The sequence below is a fragment of the Ptychodera flava genome, chromosome 17, assembly GCF_041260155.1.
Source record: "Ptychodera flava strain L36383 chromosome 17, AS_Pfla_20210202, whole genome shotgun sequence".
Lineage (NCBI taxonomy): Eukaryota > Metazoa > Hemichordata > Enteropneusta > Ptychoderidae > Ptychodera > Ptychodera flava.
This window is the reverse complement of record NC_091944.1, coordinates 8,820,592-8,842,068: the sequence shown is the minus strand read 5'-3', so window position 1 is coordinate 8,842,068 and position 21,477 is coordinate 8,820,592. Positions and strand designations below refer to the sequence as shown.

At 36.9% G+C, this 21,477-nt stretch overlaps 1 protein-coding gene across 1 annotated transcript; it reads right to left on the bottom strand.

Annotated features, from left to right (window-relative positions):
• Positions 1-1,472: 1,472 nt before the first annotated feature.
• LOC139115325 (sodium-dependent phosphate transport protein 2B-like) lies at positions 1,473-19,509 on the bottom strand. Its single transcript, XM_070677352.1, has 6 exons — positions 19,440-19,509; positions 18,738-18,851; positions 8,971-9,246; positions 8,095-8,405; positions 7,463-7,649; positions 1,473-3,892 (listed from the first exon to the last, which is right to left on the bottom strand). The coding sequence occupies exons 2-6, from the start codon at positions 18,841-18,843 to the stop codon at positions 2,940-2,942; spliced, it is 1,833 nt and encodes a 610-aa protein (XP_070533453.1). The 5' UTR covers positions 18,844-18,851; positions 19,440-19,509; the 3' UTR covers positions 1,473-2,939.
• Between the last annotated feature and the right edge of the window lie 1,968 nt (positions 19,510-21,477).

Below are 21,477 nucleotides of genomic sequence, written 5' to 3'. Positions count from 1 at the left end.
GTTCGCGATCAAATCTTCCTATATTTTTTTCAGAATTTTCAACAAAATCATTGCTTCTTACATCTTTTGTAAAATATAAAATACTAAAATAAAACTGCGATGTGCCATGTCTCCAGATTTCTAAAATATCGTTCGTTGACCGTTCGACGCAAACTTGTGACGCAGTTGAAATTCAATACTGACCGCCAAATAAATGAGACGAGATCAGTCTAGACATCCTCCAAATTATCCAACCATTCGCATTGGAGTTCAGCTCGCTTAGAGTATCATAACATTTTTCGGCCTTTTAGATCGACCCTAATATCTCCCATTTAGGAAATAAATACACAAGCTACCTCGACAAAACTTCGTGCACCATCCAAGACCAAACGCACTACAAATCTGTCTTGCTGTCATCATCTCCTTACATGGTAATCGGCATACCGTATTTTTTAGCAAAGGGGACACAGAATACGTCGGGTATTCAGTTTCAAAACGTATTACATTGTGTGATGTTGTCAAAAAAAGTCATGTTACTGCAGTGGTATAAATTACAAAACACAAAAGTTCAAATCAGTTTATTTTGGACTGGCTTTACCCAACATTTCATATTGTTTCTTATGCCAGATTTGACCACGTGCTTACTGGCGACCCCTTTTCATGCAAATTTTGTGTCAAATGATGTGTTCCCCTGGAAAAACAAACGTACGATTTCTAAATGAAGGAGGCGAAATTTGCCCTCAAGACTCGAAACCACCCCTTACGGGGTGTACCTAGCTATTTTTAACGAGCTTCTCGAATCTGCAGCTCTATTTCGAAATGATGGTCTGGTTTTCTCAGCTCAAGGATAAGTGTTCTCCATCGCTGTGGGCGTTACTATTCTCAACCGGGGGTACAGTTTCCAGTCGTAATGTTTTTCATTGTGTCCGGGATATAAAACCTTTCCTTTTCAAACTTTCTCTTTGATTAACATTAATCCACATCTTGTCAGTGATTAAACATGTTTCAAGTTTAAATGTTAAATTCTGGTCTCGAGCCCTCCTGTTCGACCAAACCGAAATTACCCCTCCCACTTTGGCTCGTCCAGTGGGTGTAGCAAGGGTCGTGCCATCGCCTAGTAAACGGAGGGTGCATTAATTGTTGCATTTCGATGCACATTTTGATTATATTCAGAAGATATTGTGGCAAAACTCAGATAGAGAAGCATTTATATTCACATCTCACTTATTCAAGACTGGCTGAGAGCAGCACTTCCATTCAGTTAACATCATTACGCCATTTATTATGCCAAGAAAGATGAAGCCAATACATTTTGCCCTCCCTGGTCTCAGCCAGAAATGGTTATACCTTACAGTTTTTTCCCACGGAATGAAAACAAATGTACTTGGGCTGAGGCCCAAGTACAACAAAAACACTTGCAGCTGCCAACGGAAATATATTTTATACATATATACTCATAGTAAAATAAATCTTTCTTTATCAACCATTTTCTTAAGTCTGAAATCATTTTATTGGCTATCAGACTGGACTGCATAATGTACGTTTCAGAATGAATAAACATGCCGATGATATGTAAAACACACAAAACTTGCACGTGCTAATGGAAATGTATTTAATAACTCACAGTAAAAAATCTGACTTTATTCACCATTTTTCTTAAGTCAGACATTATTGTCTTGATATATTTGGGACTAGACTAAATACTTGTCAATATACATTTTAAAACCGAATAAAAATACAGGTGGTATATGTATAACAAAACTGCAGCTGCTTATGGAAATATATTTCATAGTAAAAACTGACTTTATCCACCATTTTCGTCAGTCAGAGTTGAAGGTATACGTAGTATATGCATCTGTCGTATGCACCTTGAAAGTGAAAGACTTAACTTTCTCAAACTGTCCTTAAGAAATCTTTCAATCATTCTCTTTCAAAATCAATAATAAAAATCGGAGGTCACAGTGCAAATTTTGGTACAAGAGAAACAAATAAGCCAAGATTTACCGAGATTTGATATTCAAAATGGCCGCCATCCCTGTGTTAACTCTATATAGAAAAATAAAATTTTCGAATTTCGAAATATTAAGTTGGTGAAAAGTTTTCTTACACCAAGAGCTTTAAAATGAACCCCCACAAGTGGTATATCAGAAAGGAATTGTAAAAGTTTGAGAGTCCGAATATCAGTCCACGAGGTGCAAGCTACCACGTTACAGCAGGGCACCAAAGCCACCGATGTAATTACAGACAAACATTGATCTAACACTACCATACCTGTCATAACCCAAGAGTATGCATGAGTATGGAAAGAAAGCTCTCAGAAAGCTTTTGCCTTTTGTTTGTGCATAGGGGAAACACAGAATATTGAGTTTTAGTCAACTGTACTTGTTACTTGTTCAAAAGTCAAAATACAGACCGTTTTCTCATTCTCTCTGTATAGCGTTGACTGTAGGTGTTACTGGGCGTAAGATTGTGTGTGGGCTAAAATATCTCATTATTGAATGTAAATAGGCTCTCAAATTTTATCAAAACTTTTCTGGTCTGTCACTTATGGTGGATCATTTTGAAGCTCTAGGTGTGAGAACAATCTTCACCTTCTTAGATTTTCGAAAATCGAAACTTTAGTCTAAGCAGAGTTCAACTCAGAACTTGCGACCATTTTGAAATTCAAATATCGGTAAATGTTGGACGATTTGGTTTTTTTTTCAGACCACACTACGCATCGTGTTAAATCATTTTATCATTGATTTGGTGAGGGCAGTATTGAAGGTATCACAGAGAAAAGTTAGAGCAAAAGTTTAAGGCTTCCATATTCGAGGCGCATACTACGATAAGTTTTGTTGGTTGTATTTTGTTTGAAGGTATTGAACATTAAGATTTCTTGCATCGGAATAGAAGGTTGGTGCCTTCTAAAGCTCCAACAAATATTAATGCCGATGAGTTTGTTCCGCTGCCGGTGTGTTTCACACTGTGGTCACCAGCATTGTTATTACACGTTCTTTACCTGCGACGTGATTTTGACCGCTATCTTTCATCATACCGTTAGAGTTTTGATATCTTCCGTCAACTACTGAGTCAACCGGTAACTCTTTTGCGGCGTCTTTACGGCGATGGCGTGGTAGACAGCTTAAATTCTTCACACATCGGTTCAACGGCTCCAGTGAATGCATGCATTCAGGCAAAAAGTTCCAATTTCTGAGCGTTTTTGGCAGACGGTGCGGAGCCTTAGCTTGTAGAACATTCATGATGATTATTAAGACAATTAATAAGACAATAGGCACGCCCACTCCAACTAACCACTGCCACCCTGCGAGAGATAAAGCGAAAATAGAACCGGGGAGGAGGAAAAACATAAAAATAAGATACATGAGGGCAAACCATCTGTATTTTGCTGTTATGTTTCCGAGCTTTTTAGCCGCTTCAATGGGAATTTTCCTCATGTAAGGGAAAGGATACCAGATTATAATGCCGCTGATGTTGAAAAATAAGTGACATAGCGCTATTTGCAAAGCATGCTCGAAGTGTTTGGCATCCGAATTGGCAAGCGCCGCCAGCAGTCCGGTCACGGTCGTGCCGATGTTTGCGCCGAGCGTTAGCGGATAGGCTCTCTCAAGTTTTATGACGTCCAGGCCGACAAGAGGGGTTATGGTCGACGTGAATATCGAACTGCTCTGTAGTAACATTGTCAGACAAGCACCGACAAGGATTGCCACATAACCGGTGAGAAAACTCAGCTTCCCCGGGAAGTCTGCGTTCACCATCTTCTTGACAATTCTATCAACGCCCCCTCTGAGCATGGATTGGAGAAGTTTCACGATCGATATGAGACTGCTAATCATAATCAACAAGGATATTATCAGCAATATGATGCCAATAATTGTGTCGTTTAGGTCGGAATGCGCAAATATGTGGTCACCTGAAACGAATGAAAACGAAATACAAAAATTTAAAACTTGAGTGACTCTACTTCTATAATAAGCAAGATTGAGTTCTTTCACACTTTCACCTGAAAATGAGACGTTGCAATCCGAGATAGGCAGGAAAGTAATCACATTGCAAATATGCGTATACCGTGATGAGACTTATAAATTCAAGCATAGTGGCGGGTGGCGTTGCATATAACACATCGTATTTCTCCCAAAATCAATTTCTTGCAAAGATTAATTCGTTTTTCATTAGTTTGGTAACCTAAGCTATTGCCTGCGGTCACCTTTATGCATGACAAGCAGTCGTTAGATGGCTGCGTAAGAAGTGTAAATTTATGGAAATTTAAAAATCATATTATGAAGCACTGTATACTAGTAAACGAGGTCGTGAGAACATAACTGACAGTGTGTTTCTGACAGACCATGAAGATATCCCTAAACTTAATGTAGAGCAGAGTCAAAAATTAGAGGGTGCATTGACAATTGAAGAATGTACAAAAGCATTGAAAGGTATGTCAAATAATAAAAGTCCAGGTTCAGACGGCTTTCCACCAGAGTTTTATAAGATGTTCTGGGTGACAATTGGAAAATTCGTCACGAGGTCATTAAATCAAGCTCTCCATTCTGGTGAATTCTCAATAACACAAAAACAAGGTATAATTACATGTTTGCCAAAACAAAATAAAGACAGGCAACTTTTAAAGAACTGGCGACCAATAACTCTATTGAACACAGATTATAAGATTGCATCAACAGTGTTAGCCAATAGAATGAAAGGTGTGTTACCCGATATTATCCATGAAAATCAAAAGGGGTTTTTGAAAGGGCGATTTATTGGGGAAAATACCAGACTCGTCTACGATGTTTTATCCACCGCCAAAGAAAAGAATTTGCCAGGTTTAATGTTTTGATCGACTTCGAAAAAGCTTTCGACTCAATAGAATGGGACTATATGTTAAAGTACTGAAATATTTCAAGTTTGGTGAAAGTTTCTGTAAATGGGTAGGAATTTGTTATAGAAATATAAACAGTTGTGTAATAAATAATGGGAACTTTTCACAATTTTTCGATCTTCATAGAGGAGTTCGACAGGGTGACCCATTGTCGCCTTACTTGTTCATTACAGCAGTCGAGCTTTTGGCAGCCTCAATAAGAAGGTCTCCCCACGTTAAAGGTTTTTACATAAGTCAGAGAGAATTCCTGCTAGGTCAGTATGCTGATGATTCGTTTTTACTCTTAGATGGTTCACAAAGGTCATTGCAGGAGGCCCTTAACATATTGGAAAAGTTTTCTTTAATCTCTGGTCTCTGTCCAAACTTTGATAAAACTAAAGCGATTTGGTTTGGTTCAAAAGCCTGCTGTGGGGAACGGCTGGAAACAAAACAAAATATTCGATGGTCTGACGAACCTTTCACTCTACTTGGAATCACCTTTGATGTAAAGCTTGAAATAATTGAAGAACTAAACTACTTGCCGGTTGTCAGTTCAATTGAACGCTTGTTAAGTATATGGGCGACAAGATCTCTGACTCTATGTGGGAAAATATGTGTGGTTAAAACATTGGCAATACCGAAGCTCATACATATTATGTCAGTCCTACCAATTATGTCCACAACTCTCGTAAAAAAAGTGAATGACGTTCTCTTTAACTTTATATGGAACAACAGACAGCCAAAAATAAACAGACTAAGATTATGCTGTGATGTGCAAAATGGCGGTCTGAACATGTTAGACTTGTCAACATTAGCTAGTTCTTTACATATTACTTGGATTCATAGATTAATGTGTGATAAAAAAAGTCAATGGAAGGAATGGTTTAAGGCAGTTAGTGGATTTAGTGGTCAGTGTCTCCACTATTTTACTCCATCAATTGCAAGGAATGTAGCATCAATATATTTTAGTCAAAATAAGTTCTGGAAAGATACTTTGATGACATGGTCTGACCAACTGAAACAATTGAATCAAGACGACGAAGAAAGCGATCCAGTCACACAGTGCATTTGGTCCAATCCAAACATTCAAATCGATAATAAATCAGTGCATTATGTTAAGTGGCATAGACATGGTATCTGCAATTTGGAAGATTTACTAGATGAAAATCACTGTGTCATGACATTTAATCAATTTAGTCATAAATACAATATACCACAATCAGAAAGGTTGAAGTTCATAAGTATTATTGATGCTATTCCTAAGCAATTGAAAGCAAAAATAAAAAATAAAACACATAATCGATTAATAAACCAGTGTTTTTCAGAAAAAATATGTAGGAAAGTATATTTAAGTCTTTTTCAAAGTACGGTAATGAACAAAGTTAAAACACAAGTCAGTACGACCAAGTGGATAGAAAGATTTCATGTCGGTGACCTAAAAAAATTCTTTCCATTGACCTTCAAAATTACAGACGATACTGCCCTGCAAAGCTTTCAGTACAAGATTCTTACACGTACAATAGCTACCAATAAATTTTTAAAAATAAGAAATGTAATCACAAATGACAAATGTACTTTTTGTAATGAATGGGTGGAAGACATAGTCCATCTTTTTTTTGAGTGCAAACATATTCTTCAATTTTGGAGTGATGTAGAATCGCTTTTGCTGAAAAATTGTAATATTCCAATAACACTGATTCCAGAGAACGTTATATTGGGAATTATAACGAAAGATGATACATTCACTGTTAATGTTTTAGTAATTTTAGGTAAGAAATACATATATGATTGCAGAAGATTGCACAGAATACCAAAGATTCACAATTTACAATATGGGTACAAGAAGAATAACAGTAGAAAAACATAAACATAAATTAAGTTTCTTTGATAAAGATGACACGGATTCAAAATGGTCAAAATTAAGTCTATTTTGCCAATAGAATTTTGAGATTTTAAACCGAAGCACTGTCCTGCTTTTTTGTTTTTTTCTTTGTTTGGTTTTTCTTTTCTGTTGTTGTTATTTTTTGTTTTGTCTTTCTTTTTCTGAAAGCCAATAAAAAAATAAAAAAAAAAAATAAAAAAAATTATGGAAATTTATGCAAATGACCCGATTTCCTGGTTTCTTGTTCGTCCCGGTTTCAACAGTTCAAAGACATTTAACTCCACTATGGCCTAGTTCTATTTTTGTGAACTATTCATTTTAAGTTGTTCAAATAATATACAACAAAAAGAGAACTTTACTAAACAACGAAGTTCCTACATTTTGAATCTCTATTATGGTTATTGTGATTTAAAACAACCCCTGCCATATTTAAAAATGAGAACAGATATTACAAAACAAATTTAAATTGTTATTTTTTGGTATATACTCTAGTTTCAGATGGCATATTAAATTTCATAAAGTTGTATAAAGTTTGACTTAAAAATTCATTTTAATTATTAATACCCAATTTTCGGTTTTCTACCCCAAATATACTTCACTTCAATCTGTGAGTAATCTATTGTTATCATACGAAGTAATTAAGGAAGTTAAATACTTCTAAAAAACCTTTCATCTTCTGTAAGTTATGATTGAACGCTGAGAAACCTATCCACGCAAAGAATCGTTGCAACGTAATCAATACTTACAGCGCTTTATGTAGTTCGTATAGTTTGTGACTTCAGACAAAGCTGTCACGTTGGTGCCATTAACCAAATTAGTCACGTTGATGTTCATCATGATATCGTCCTTCTCACACCATCTTTTCACCAGGCTAACTTTTGATGTTTCCGCTATCTCACCGAGGGCAATCTTTGCGATCAAACTCTTATCCAGCTGCAGATAAATGAATAAAAGGTTGTTCAGAACCTTCCGGTTGTTAGTTGTAGTCGGAGACGCACCGTACCCTGATTGCCATGTAGAAGGTAGTTGATAATATTCGCAAGGTTTGAACATGGTACACGATTGTAATTGTAGCTTGTGTAGTTGTTTGGCTGTTTCAATGTTTTGATTATATTTACTGAAACAACCATAAAGTCCAAATTGACGATGTTTGCCCATCTTTGATTTTTATGACTACGGTTGTAACATGAGGGAGCTCTTTATTCAGTAATCACGTGACAACGGCAGGTACTCTTAAGACTACGCGATAAACTTATGATGGGGGAGTGTAATTGTATTAGAGCATTGGAGAAAGGTCTGAGACCAATGTGGCTTACTAATATGGCAGTAAACATATTTGAAAAATTGTAAATGCGATATGAAAATTAGCATTACGTACTTGTATGATCAATTTTGTTAACGGTTTTGTGATTACATTAAGGAAATCAACGTGAAAATCTTCGTTTGCCTCTACATTAGAATGACCAATGATGGCTTCGGTTAACAGGTAGAGATAGTTACTAGCGACCTCCAGTGGCAGAAGAACCAAAACTGACAACCAGTTAAAGCAGTCGTGGACAGTAGCCCCTGCAAATGCCCTTCTGAATTGCTCTGGACTGGCGACTTGACCCATGGACACGATAGTGTTTGTGATTGAAGTTCCAATGTTTGCCCCCATTATCATTGGAATCGCTTGCGTAACGCTTATAACTTATAATCAGTAGGAAAGAATGCCAAAGAGAAACAGAAAGAGCTAGGTTACAAGTCAGTCAATTAAAAAGCGTGTATTACTTCGTTGAAATGACAATACGAGCATGATACTTTGTGGATATACATTTTTTTCTTATCACAAATTTGATTCTAGCCCAAATATTCGTCACGTTTTCATTAATGTTTGGAGTTGACTTACACCATAACGACATTTTGCTTGATAGAGAACGCTCTTCCATCGTATTAAACCTGGTTCTACTGCGTAACTCACTGCACAAAAAAAATCTGTCGAATAGTGTGCAGTGTACAGTGCTGGATAGCGAATATCTAATAATTTCCCCATAGAATTAAAATAGGGATGGCAGCCAATTTGAATTTCAATTATCGGTTAATATTAAGTAATTTGTTTCCCTAGTTGAAACTTTTGCACGGTGACCCCTGACTTTCATTCTTGACTCGGTAAGAGAATGGTTGAAAGTTTCATTTAGGAATGTTTGAGCAAAAGTTTAAGTCTTGCGCTTTCGAGGTGCATACTACCTCAGCCATTTTCTATCTGAATACTTACGATCAGCGGCTACCATAGCGACGATAAGTGAAGTCGACGTACTCGAACTCTGTACCAAAACCGTGACAATGACACCAACCATCAACCCGGAAACAGGATTATTCATGATTTCGCTCTCAAAGACAGCTTTGCCAGCAGTAGAGCCCCCAATCAGAGTGAATGCTGAACCCATCACGTTGAGCGAACAGACGAACAGGTAGAGCAACAGTAGCAAGAGAATCACCTTCAAGCAATTTATCACGGCACATTTCGACGTGACTTCACATTGGAGTTTACCTTTTGGAAAAAATAGAAATTAAATTTTAAAGAACTTAGGAATAAATGCCGACTGTTTGCTTTCATCACTTTATATTCATTTGTATATTAAAACATATCAAGAATCTGTTCTTCAATGATTGATATTCTAGTTTCACATGCTTTCGTTCTTGACAAACGTTTAAAATAAAAAAAAATGCCCATTTTATATTTCCTAAATGCTAGTGACTTGTTTTCCAGTAGGTTGTTATTCACTAGCACTGCAGTGGGCATATGCAAATGAGTGTGTAAATTACGGTAAAGACACAAAGTGATATGATCTACGATTTGTGTATGCAGGAAGTTGTTATCAATGCTAATCAGTTTACACGCAATTATCAGCTGATACAGACTAATATAACGTCATAACTGCAGTACTAAGGTATGGACCATTACTTTATCGAAATGATGCGGTCTGCATGGGTACCTGCAAACTGTTTTTGTTTACATTCAAAAGTCTTTGCAACTCGTTTTTTTAGTCACGAAGAGCTTGCACTTTAAATTGCCTAAGTGTTAAAGTCTTAGACGCGAACTCACAACTTTTCGTCCATACATACTGGAAACATTGTGCGCACAACTATTTTAACTCGTTTTGAGTATGCCAGTTGATACTTTAAAATCCTAAGTGACAAAATGTCTCCAACGATGAAAGCCATGATGAACCTCCAACAAAAACTGGAAATACAAGGTTATTAATACACTGTAACTATATGTACATAATGTTTTGAATGTATTCAAATTCTTCAATGTTTATTATACAGAAAACATCTTTTTCACAATGATCACATTGTACTTCTCATACGTCATCAACATGCAAACCAAAAATACAACAAAACAACAACACACATACAAACAAAAAGTCCTTTAGGCACATTTCCGACACATTAGTTACCGAATGATATTGTCTTCACAGCTCAAAACCTTATCCGTTACGCCCTTTGGTCATCATCATCCCAGCTAACATGTAGTATCAGAGTAGTAGAATAGAATGACTGTTTCTGTGTAATTCTTGCAGGTTTTCCGGATTTTCAAACCATTATGCGTAATTTTGCCTGGATTACAACCTAAGCAGTCGATGTTAAAGGCATAAAATGGCTTCCTCATTCTATGTAGCACTTGTGTCAGTTACATAATTTACATTACCCTTTCGGAGCCCGACATCAGTGCTATAGCCACAGATAGCCCTCCCCCAAAAAACCAAACTAACCTTAAACAACAGTTAAAGCTGCAAGTAGTGTTGGCGGGGCCCAAGCGGTCGCAATGGTTGAAAGTACTTGCACTGATGATACTATGTGCGAAATTTGAGTTTTAAAAGGTCTTTTGGTTCTTGTAAATATAATTTTGAATATCATCTCATGGTTATTAAAGTTTTTTTATGAAAACCAGTATGGCCACCAAATTACGCGACCAATCCAAATATGCTTTGCACACTTATTAGTACTTACACTAAGGACAATCAAGTAAAATTTCAGTTCAAATGGTGCATGGGTTCTGGAGAAGAAGATTTTTGAATATTACTAACTGGTAATCGTAGGTTTTTCACAAAAATGTGGCTGCCAATCCAGTTACCAATAGAAATGCTTTTCACAAACTTAATAGTACACACTCTAAGGATGATACAAGTCAAATTTTTAATTAAATGGTGAGTTGGTTCTGGAGGAGAAGACTTTTAAAGATTAAATTGGAATTTTTTAAAACTAGCCACCAAACCACATGACCGATCCAAATCCCCTTTTGTAAGCTTGAAAGTGCTCAAAATGAGAATAATCGGAGTAAAATTTCAGTTCCATTAGTTTGTCGGTTCTGGAGAAGAAGATTTTTACAGGTTAAAATGTTAATTTTTGAAAGTCCAATATGGCGGCCAAGGTCACGTGACCGCTCAAGATTTCATTTGCAAATTTGAATGATCAGAGGCAAAGGTTGCTTTACAAAAAAATTAAAATCGACCAGCCCCCTAGGTCATTAGGAGAAGCCATTTTTCGTTGTTCCGAAAATCCAATATGGGCGCCTGGTCATGTGACCAATGGACAAATAGACCTCTCAGATGCCCTGACAACTGTAACAAGTTTGAGAGATGTAGCTGTAATGGTTTTTAGTTCTAGAGGAGCAAATAAACGGCAGAAGAAGAAAATAGAAAAATGCCAGTAAGACCAATAGAGGCCTAAACGTAAGCTTGGCCCCCCCTAAAACATGAAGAAACAACCTACCAAAACATTACATGACTATGTAACACTAAATAAATTTTTGTAAGGGAGCTATATTTTACAGTAGATATTTCCATATGCCTGAATCCTATGTCATGGATCAACTTGAACACCAAATATTCTTGCAGGGGTGATGAAGCTGTTTCGTCATCGTTTGCATCATGACAAAAATACAATAACATCCAGTCGTTTAAAAAAATTAAGAGTCTGGCATTCCGTAATGAAGCTAAATATATTATGATACTGATTACCATTATGCAATCATTGACTGGGATTTACTTTAAGGATGTGCCTGTTTGTCCTTCCTAGCCTTCACATTCTCAATATGAAGGTAAACAATATTGCTATGTCTTTTCACAAAACTTTGATTTTACACCAAACATCACTATGCAGTGTCTATGAGGCGAGGTTAAAATATGTCAACATCGAAATTTCGCCAAAAGCAAGCCCACTAGTCACATAAATGAGTTCCCACTTCAAATTCCCATTTCTTTCTTTTGAACATCGGAGGGGTATAATAGTCTGCAAAGTTGGCCTTTATCAGAAGTATGGAGGGGCGATGTAGTCTCCGGCAATTTTGCTGGCTTTCTCATAAAGTGCAAGGTCTTCATCTGTTTCACTTATCCCTCTCATCAATCTGCATAATGTCAAGGTCTCTTTCACCCAAGTCATAAATCATTTGCAGATGTTCATAATACTTTTCAGTATCCGCCTGAAACAGTTCTAGGACTCGATTATGCTGTTGTCTTTCTCCTCTGTACCCTAATAATTGAGTATAATTTCTATCGGATTCAAACCCACAACGTACGGCACCTAGCAAATCCCCACCCTTAAAAAAGAGTGGTTCAATAACCGAGTTAAGTTGTTATAATGTTTCTAACTGTGACCCCTCCTCTCAAGCTGTGGATCTAGAGTTCATTAAGCACTTACATTCACATACTCACTATCAAACTGGGCGTAAGACAGCCAATGGGACAATTCTGTCCACCAGCAGAACTATCACCCCTGGGTAGAAATTTAATGTAAAACAAGCACTGAACGTCCTTTAAACACCATTACATTAGGTTATGTTCCTAAAACTGTCACACCTATCACTGCTATATTTTTATCTACAGATAAGGTTCTTTTGGAATAATATTGCTCTCCTCGAAAACATATTTTGTGGCCACAGCTCAGATAACTACCCCTGCTAGTTTACAACTCCTATAAAGAGATGGTTTCTTGCATTTTCAACCTTTGTTTTCATAATAATCAGGCCGATAGTGATCCATCATACAGTGGGTTTACGAACAGCTCCATGTCCGCTATGGAAAGAGAAAAGATTAATTATTCAACATCATGAACTGCGTAGTCCCCTGGCCCATATAATACATCTTGGCTGTGGTGCTGACATCTCCGGTGATGCATTTTTACAGTTCAAATACTGGCTTTGCTTGATGTAACCCAATAGCAGTTTTGCTGACAACTGTAATACCTATAAATATGTAACAATTATTGTACAATCTGTGTTCTGGCACGTCTCTGATGGACCCTTCAGCTGTTCGACTTGTTTTTTCTGAAATTTAATCTGACGACTGGCTTCAACCCTAGCCTGATGTTTTTCCACCTTTGTAAAGTTATTTTTCGATCATTTATCTTCAGGCTTAACAATGCAGTCACTTTAAAAGCTTTGTAAGAGCCCTTCGTAATCTCTGGTATGGTCTCATCCACTTCGGGATTCACAATTTGGAATTCGGGATTCATTCGTAATCTTCATCGACATGGCCATCACCGCAATTAGGGTTGTTATTGCGCCCACCCCAAATTCCAAATGTTCAGCAGTAATTAGACCAGCATTAAAGGGCAACCACGAATCCTCACTCGTTGTCTTTGCGGCCTTTTATTGTTTGTATTTCAGTAGTGAGAGTCAAGTCATTCTTAAGATCAGTACTAAGTTGTCACTGATAACAGCACAGAGGCTTGACTCGTATGTCTGGAAGGCCCCTTATGTTGCCGATCATTCCAATTCTTGACTTTTCCTAACATGTAATTTCTGACAGAAACATCTTTTCACTAGTGTCATCACCCCGTCCTCTCGGACAACAATGTCTCAGATCCCAGCATCTCTTGAAGTCTCATTAAATGCACTTGTCATATCTGCTATTCTTAGTAGAAAGAAAATCTATGTCAAAATTTTATACAGAAAAAATAAAATATACATGGTGAAGTTATGATGTACGTCCCATTCAATTTGCAAAAAAAAATGCATTATTACTAAGCATCTTACCACAATAAATGCCGTTATCACTGATGTAGTTGCAATTACTATTAACCCATTCTTTATATACTCATATATTGGATCTGGATGCTCCATCTTGGACTGTACCGGAGGTTCCCTTCATGGCTCAAGCACACTTTGGAGCACTAATGTAGTGCCCTGACGTACAATGTAAAGTGTCTGATGTGATCTTTCCATTTATAGACTGCACTCTGTTATCATGAAGTATTGACATCATCATTGTAACCCAATTTCACATCCGGAGTTTCAAGTTACAATTCATTGCTTTAGCCAGCCATACTGTACAGGAAGATTTCCATACTGCTTGGTAACAGGTAAAGTTGAGGACTGACGGCCATTTCTAATATTCCCTATGTTTATGCGATTCTATCTTGGTATCTTTGATCATTTTGTCTTCGTCTGTAGCCACAATCATACCTTCAAGGCGTCTGAGAGACTGTTGCTGTGTTAGGACGGCCCCGCTGCTGCCAACGGCCATGCTTGTTCTTTCCCTGTGCATTGAGGACACATATACAAGCACTGTAGGACAGTCAGAAAAGTCCCGCTGGGGTCAGACCTTTACCGTGCCGTTGTAAAAATCGACAGTATTTGCCCTCTGCATCTCCATTTTTCATATAACTTATACGGGCTAGCACTCTCTTAGTTGCTGATACATGCACTGCCATTACCAGATCATTTGTCTACTTCCTTCCGAAAGCATAAAATAATTGATCTTTTGAGTTGAAGACAACGTTCATTTAAATTTGCATCAAATTTTCATTTGACACTATATGGATTATCTTTACTGTAAGCATGTACGGATATTTATAACCAAGTCCTTTGGCGTCACCAAAGTTCAAGGATGAAACTGACCAAAAGTAAATTAACATAAGTTGATATAAAACGCCTCTGACAACAAGTGGGATCTGCCATTAGCAATAGAAGTTCTTCAGCATTGGGTCTGGAGGTGGAAGCCAATGAACGAAAATCCTGCATCTTGTACACCTCGTCACTGCTATCGTAGTCCAACGCAAATGGAACACTTGGCACTCCGTTGGTGTGACCACACAATCTAGCAACTATGGTAGGATGCATGGATACACAATTTTGCTGCGCTTCGTTCCAACTGCAGCCAGAAAATATCATTGCTTGTTGTGATTGCACGTATGCTGAGTCTTCTTGCTCACTCAGGGTTCCTGGCAGATATTCGTGCTGCTGTACTCCTGGTAGGTTTTGTACAAAATAGCTTTCAGCATGCTTGTATTGTAATATATAGCCCCTGCGATTGTTCTTAAGCATCTTTGTGCCCTGATTAATTTTCACATCTCCGATATCATTTAAGCATAGATTGATAATGGGTTTCATGTGTATTCCCAGTAGTTACATATATTTGTTTGTCTGTGGCTATGGCACTATGCCAGGGTCTGAAGGGGTTTAGGGACTGGACAAAAATTACAGGGGGTGGGGGTGGGCCGGTGTTTTTTTGGGGGTGGGTCGCCATTTTTCGCGCAAGCATTTTTGAAGGGTCATAAAATTTTGTGCTAGCCTATGGGGGAGGGTCACCTTTTTTATGCATAAAAGCTGAAATTGCATGTGCACGTATTACAGAATATGAAATACTGAAAAATGAAAAAATACCTCCTGGCACTTTCATTTTCTGTCATTTCCATTTTCGGCGCCCCCTTCGGGCGCAAGTTTAAGAGTATAATAAACAATGTATTGATGATCCAAGCAGCCACATTGATTTAAGTTTTCATGATTTCTACTTATCCAACTCCTCTATTGTACAAATAAACTGTCCCCTATAATGACGCTTTCAATAACAATTTGGGAGATCACTTATTTGATATCATTCTCCCATTGACAATACATTGGGCATAGGTCGGTGTCAAATGTTCATGAAGCTGTATGTACATTTTTCATTTTTTGAGGACATTGACAGAATGCAAACTATTCAGAATAGTGCAAAATGTCATCAATAACAACTGGAAGCTTCAGGTCGAACAACTTTTGAATAACAATTTAGGATCAGATAACCTATGAGTTATGTGTAGTTTCCTCATGGCCTACAATGTATAGTGAATCAACATTCTGTGAAATTCCAAAATCAAATTTCTTGCACAACCATTGACTTGAAACCACTCTAGTCTAATCATGAACATTAATACTAATAATTAGGTATACATAAATGCACAGATTTACCTAGTTTTGTATTGGAAAAAAATATTCATAGATTCATAGGCTGCCATGCATAGTGAATGGACATTTCAGTGAAATTCCAAAATCAAATTTCTTGCACAACCATAGACTTGAAACCACTGTAGTCTAGTCATGAACATTAATACTAATAATTATATGTACATAAATGCACAGATTTACCTAGTCTTGTATTGGAAAAAAATATTCATAGGCTGCCATGCATGGTGAATGGACATTTCAGTGAAATTCAAAAATCAAATTTATTGCACAACCATTGACTTGTAACCACTCTAGTCTAATCATGAACATTAATACTAATAATTAGGTGTACATAAATGCACAGATGTACCTAGTCTTGTATTGGAAAAAAAAATATTCATAGTTTCATCATATGCTGCCATGTATAAGGAATGGACATTTCAGTGAAATTCCAAAATCAAATTTCTTGCACAACCATTGACTTGTAACCACTCTAGTCTAATCATGAACATTAATACTAATAATTAGGTGTACATAAATGCACAGATGTACCTAGTTTTGTATTGGGAAAAAAATATTCATAGTTTCATCATAGGCTGCCATGCATAGTGAATCGACATTATCGATGAAATCTAAAAATTACATTTTTTGTACATGCATGCACTTTTTCCTGCCACTTCAAGCAAAGAACATTTACATGAATTATCACACACATATGATTTGTTATTTTTTGGACAAAGCTTTATATCGGCCGCATTTTGCCTTTTTTTGGGAGGGGACTTCAAACGTATAGTAAGTCAGAAGGAGGTCTTGAACACATTGCGTGTTTGTTTGGGATACTTAGTAACAGGGGAGGGTCACTTATTTTCATGCAGGGATAAGGGGGAGGGTCACTAATTTTTGTGCATGAACTTTTGAAGGGTCACTATTTTTGATGTAGCGGTGTTTCAAAAAACACCGGCCCACCCCCTGTAATTTATGTCCAGTCCCTTAGGAAACAGCGTAACTTATGTCGGTGTTATATAGAATGGGGAGATCATTTTATACTTCTTAATGTGACTACGCAGTCTGAAGATGCTCACGTGTTTCATTATGTATTGCAGTTATGTGTAAATTTGAACCTTGGCCACATGTTTGCAACTTCATTGAAAGTGTTATAATCAACATGAGTAATATTCAACAGGATTAATTCTAAATCCAAGTATATATTCCCAATCAGGAAAGTTCATTAAAATATGCAAATTAGCAATTGACTGAAATGTTCTCATTAAATACGCAAATAAGGAATTGGCTGAAGTAAAAATGTTAAATGACTTTCAATAATGTCGTATCATAGTATCTTTAATGTACAAAGCAATTCGTCAACTTTGATCTAGTCAAGAAAGATAAATTCCTTAATTAGGAAAGTTCATTAAATTTGCAAATGAGGAATTGGCTGAAGCAAAAATGCTTAACGACTTTCAATGTTGTATCATAGTATCTTTAATTTACATAGCAAGTTTCATCAATTTTAGTCAAGTCAAATCAGATATATATCCCTAATTAGGAAAGTTCATTAAATGTGCAAATTATCCAATATATTTTTGTCACCCCTTAATATCTTTCACAGCTGATATATCTTGGTGTGATCAACATTTGTAGCAAATCTCATCAAATTGTGTGCAGTCGTTGTCAATATATATCCAGTTTTTTTCTAAAATCATTAATTATGCAAATGAGCAAAAAGTAAGCAAGCCACACCCACCAAAAACTCATCAGTTCTTGCCATTTGCGAACTAAATCTATTTACTAGATTTGATTCTGATCCGATGAACCGTTTTTGAGATATCGAGCACAGAGACAGACAGACAGACAGACAGACGCACAGACAGACAGACAGACAGACACACAGACAGACAGACAGACATCGCTGCGACATATGCTCACGTGTGTGAACACGTGAGCATAAAAGGTCGCTCTATACTACTCAAAGAGTTTATTATGTGTGACCGTATTTGTTTATTTGACATAATGATTGTAAACGATTGTGCGCTTCATTTGTGATTGACGACCTTTAGACTGCATCATGACCATGTTAAACGCTCGCAGGATAACTCATGGACAAGTTCAGCAGCACTATGTTTTCATTCAACAAATTCACACCTTTTGCTATATGGGTTCGATGCGGTACGTATTTACATATGATATGTATTGACATCTTCGTTGTTGCAATCGTTACAATTTTGGTGTAGTTTTTATAGATCTGTTGAGTGTTGACTGACATGCTCTCCAAAAGACGTATACACTGACATCCCGCTGATCTGGACCCATTTTATAGCCAAGCCTTGCCTTTAAACAACAGTCAAAATATGATATTTGCAAAACAAGGAAGATTTATGTCTGTCGGCCTTCTTTGAACGATCGGTTTTACTATGGCTTGTTTAAGTATGTAGATGTTTATCCTGTGGTGTCAAAAAGGTTCAAGGATGAAATCATGAATGTATAGCTATAGCTATAGCTAAGAGTAAACAAACAACATTTGATTTAAGACACCCTGCCGACTACAAGTGGAATCTGACATTATCAACAGAAGTAAATTCTTTGCGATACCTGCAAAACAAGAGAGGGTTTGAAGAGAGGTAATTCGAAAAAGATATACCAAAGTTATAGTTTTTGTGGGGAAAATAAACTACAAGTGTGGATCAGAATTTCCGAATGGAAAATTGCACTTGATGAATATATCGTCGTGTTCTTCTTCCATTTTGATTAACCTTTCTTATTGTTATATTACCCCAATCAGAATGAAACTAACGCAGCTTTAGAGTAACATCCTGTTTTAATAGGTTGAAATATACCTGTTGATGTTTCCAAGTTTTTGACGTCATCTTCCTCATCTTCACGTTTATCTTCAGATGATACTTTTGGTGGACAATGTCCCGATTCAATCCTCGTATACATCATGCAGGCAACTTCGAGGAAAAAATGAGACAATTGCATTACTTTCTTCTTTGGTGATTTTGACACATTCTGACGTACTATCGTGCTTAAATTCTTAAATTTCGGGGTTTATTTAAACTGTAGTAATTATTAGGCTTTGATAAGGAACGAGAAACGGTTACATGGAGAAATTGAAAATACAAGAAAATGTTACATACACAAAATGCCGAGTACTTGCATACACGCATTTGCTGTTCCAATAAAGATACCAAAGTGTAATGTTTGACAAAAAAGAAACACCTACTAACACAGTGGGAAATAATTGCCTTCCTGCAGTGCCTGCCTGGCGCGGGTATATCTTTTGGCTGAGCACATGGAATTTCACATTTTGCTGCCCGATGTACTTGTGAAATAATTTCCGATCTTTTTGTATGCCGAAAGTATAGGTGAGGCAGATTAACAGACCAGTTACAAAAATGTAATTTGCTGTATGAATTTTAAAAATTACCCGCTCTGATATTTGTTTCTACGAATTTCTTACAGTGCCGTAGTTCAAAGATGGTCAAAGAGTGGAATATTGATTGATTAAAAACTGCAATGTGCACATTTGTTTCACTAACCTTACGTTATATTTCTGACGAACAAAGCACCAAAGCAGTGGGTACTGTGACCTCAGCCTAAATAGTATATCTGAACGAATCTAATGTTTATAAACAATTTATTAGTCCCCGTGTCCGGGGCACTTGGTTGGGCAATTTCAAGCGTCCAATAGCGTCCTTTCACGCAGATATCTAAGCCTGCCCCGGTCAATTTCTTCCAAACTTGACATAAAGATAAATAAACGATGGCATACGCATACATATACCTTTCATGTCGTTTTTTCGATCCTACTAATAAGAGTTCAACTGTGCCTAATGACACTTTTAATAAGCTTATATGCATATTTAATGAAATTCTGTCATTAGGCTGTCTATCAAGACTGTGCGCCCCGATTTTGACATGACCTCTGTTATATATTGGTCATACCAAGGTCTAGTCATGTTATGAGCACGACATTTTGAACACCACCTCATGGGCATATTTAATAAATTTTGGTAAAGAGACTTCATAATAGTTCCGATTGCACTGACTTTGACGGTACCTCAGCAGTATAGTAATCATGCTTAAGTCTAGCTATGTTATAGCTTTTCTGAGCACGAGATTCCGATTACTAACTCATTTGCGGTAATATCATAAAAACCCAGGAAAAGTACTTCTTGAGAGAAGTATAAACTAGCAGTGGCAGTTACTAGAGCTGTTTCTACCAAATAACATTTTCTCGTAGAGCAGAAAAATGTTTTTCTCAAATAGATGTGGCAGGATCAGTTGGCATATAAAGATTAGACGTAGTGTTTAACACGACGGCGTTTACAGGATATTCAACTTTCGGACGAAAGTTGTCAGGTCAAGGTGAAGAAATGATCAGGAAAGAGAAAGGTATGGACAAATGCATGCCTTAGGACTGTAATCAATGAATATACTGAGAAGTATTGTGAACAGCCGCAAATGGTTTATGATTGGACAAATACAGACTTATAACCATGTAGATTAATAAAAATGACCTAAGTGTGACAGATGGGGACCTTTTACTTTACCTGGACTCGTCAAAGGCAGCAATAGATATCAAATCAGGTCCAATAAACATTATCATTCAAGGTAACTATGAAATTTACCAGGTCCAAGGAATATATTGAAAATGACAAAGGTAATGGGGTCATCTTGAACCACGAAATAGTGGTGGTATCAGGTGTCCGGAATGGGTAAGCGTACCCTGCCAGCTAGCTGCACCCATCAAGATTGACCCAAAGCGACAAATCCGTTGTTATTGATGAATTCTTTAAATTACTTTTGTGAGTCAAAATTTGGTATGCAGTCACTCATCATTTGAGAAACAGACAGGTCATATTATGATACAACATATCCGTATATACCATAGAACTTCTTAAATGATTGCACTAATCTACTTTCCACATTCAGGGTCGATGATGTCAGAATCACTTAAAATTGACTTTGCAGTTTATTATACTCCTTCAAACGATCAAAATAAATTGGAACACATTTATATGACTGGGGAACTTGCTGTAGGGGAAGTTTTGAAAAAATAGACATTTTAACCATTTACATATAGTCCTAATTGGTGGATAGCATATATTAGATATTCTGAAAAAATATAGCAATGCTTTTTCTTTTATATTGAACTAAATTGTGCAGGCCAAGAAGGACAAAGAGGCACATGCCTAAGGTAAATCATAGACAACGGTTGTGTGATGATAACTTGTACTCTTACTACAACAATCTTAGCTTCTTCATAATGCTAAAGAATCAACTTTTTCAAAAGATCGTGTCTTATTTGTATGTTTCAAAAGCAGAAATCGATGAACATTTTTAACCACCACTGGCTGCTTCAAACCAGTTAGAACCGGTTTAAACTGGTTAGCCAGCCCTGTGTATCCTACAATAGTATATATCTCGCTATAGTTGTTGCTGTAGCAATATTAGATGATAATGAAGCCCTCTACCACATACTATTAGGGAACTGGGGTGCATTTCTTAGAAAACGTTTGCCATACATTCTAAAACTCACATGACTAACATTTCATTTTTATTTTCGATAAGCGT

Excerpts from the sequence above, each read along its gene's own strand:
- LOC139115325 (XM_070677352.1), bottom strand. The coding sequence starts at position 18,843 with ATGATGTATACGAGGATTGAATCGGGACATTGTCCACCAAAAGTATCA. Across the intron at positions 8,406-8,970 it reads CGCTATGGTAGCCGCTGATC|TTATAAGCGTTACGCAAGCG; the intron begins GTAAGTATTCAG and ends ACTGATTATAAG. Across the intron at positions 7,650-8,094 it reads TAACAAAATTGATCATACAA|CTGGATAAGAGTTTGATCGC; the intron begins GTACGTAATGCT and ends ATTTATCTGCAG.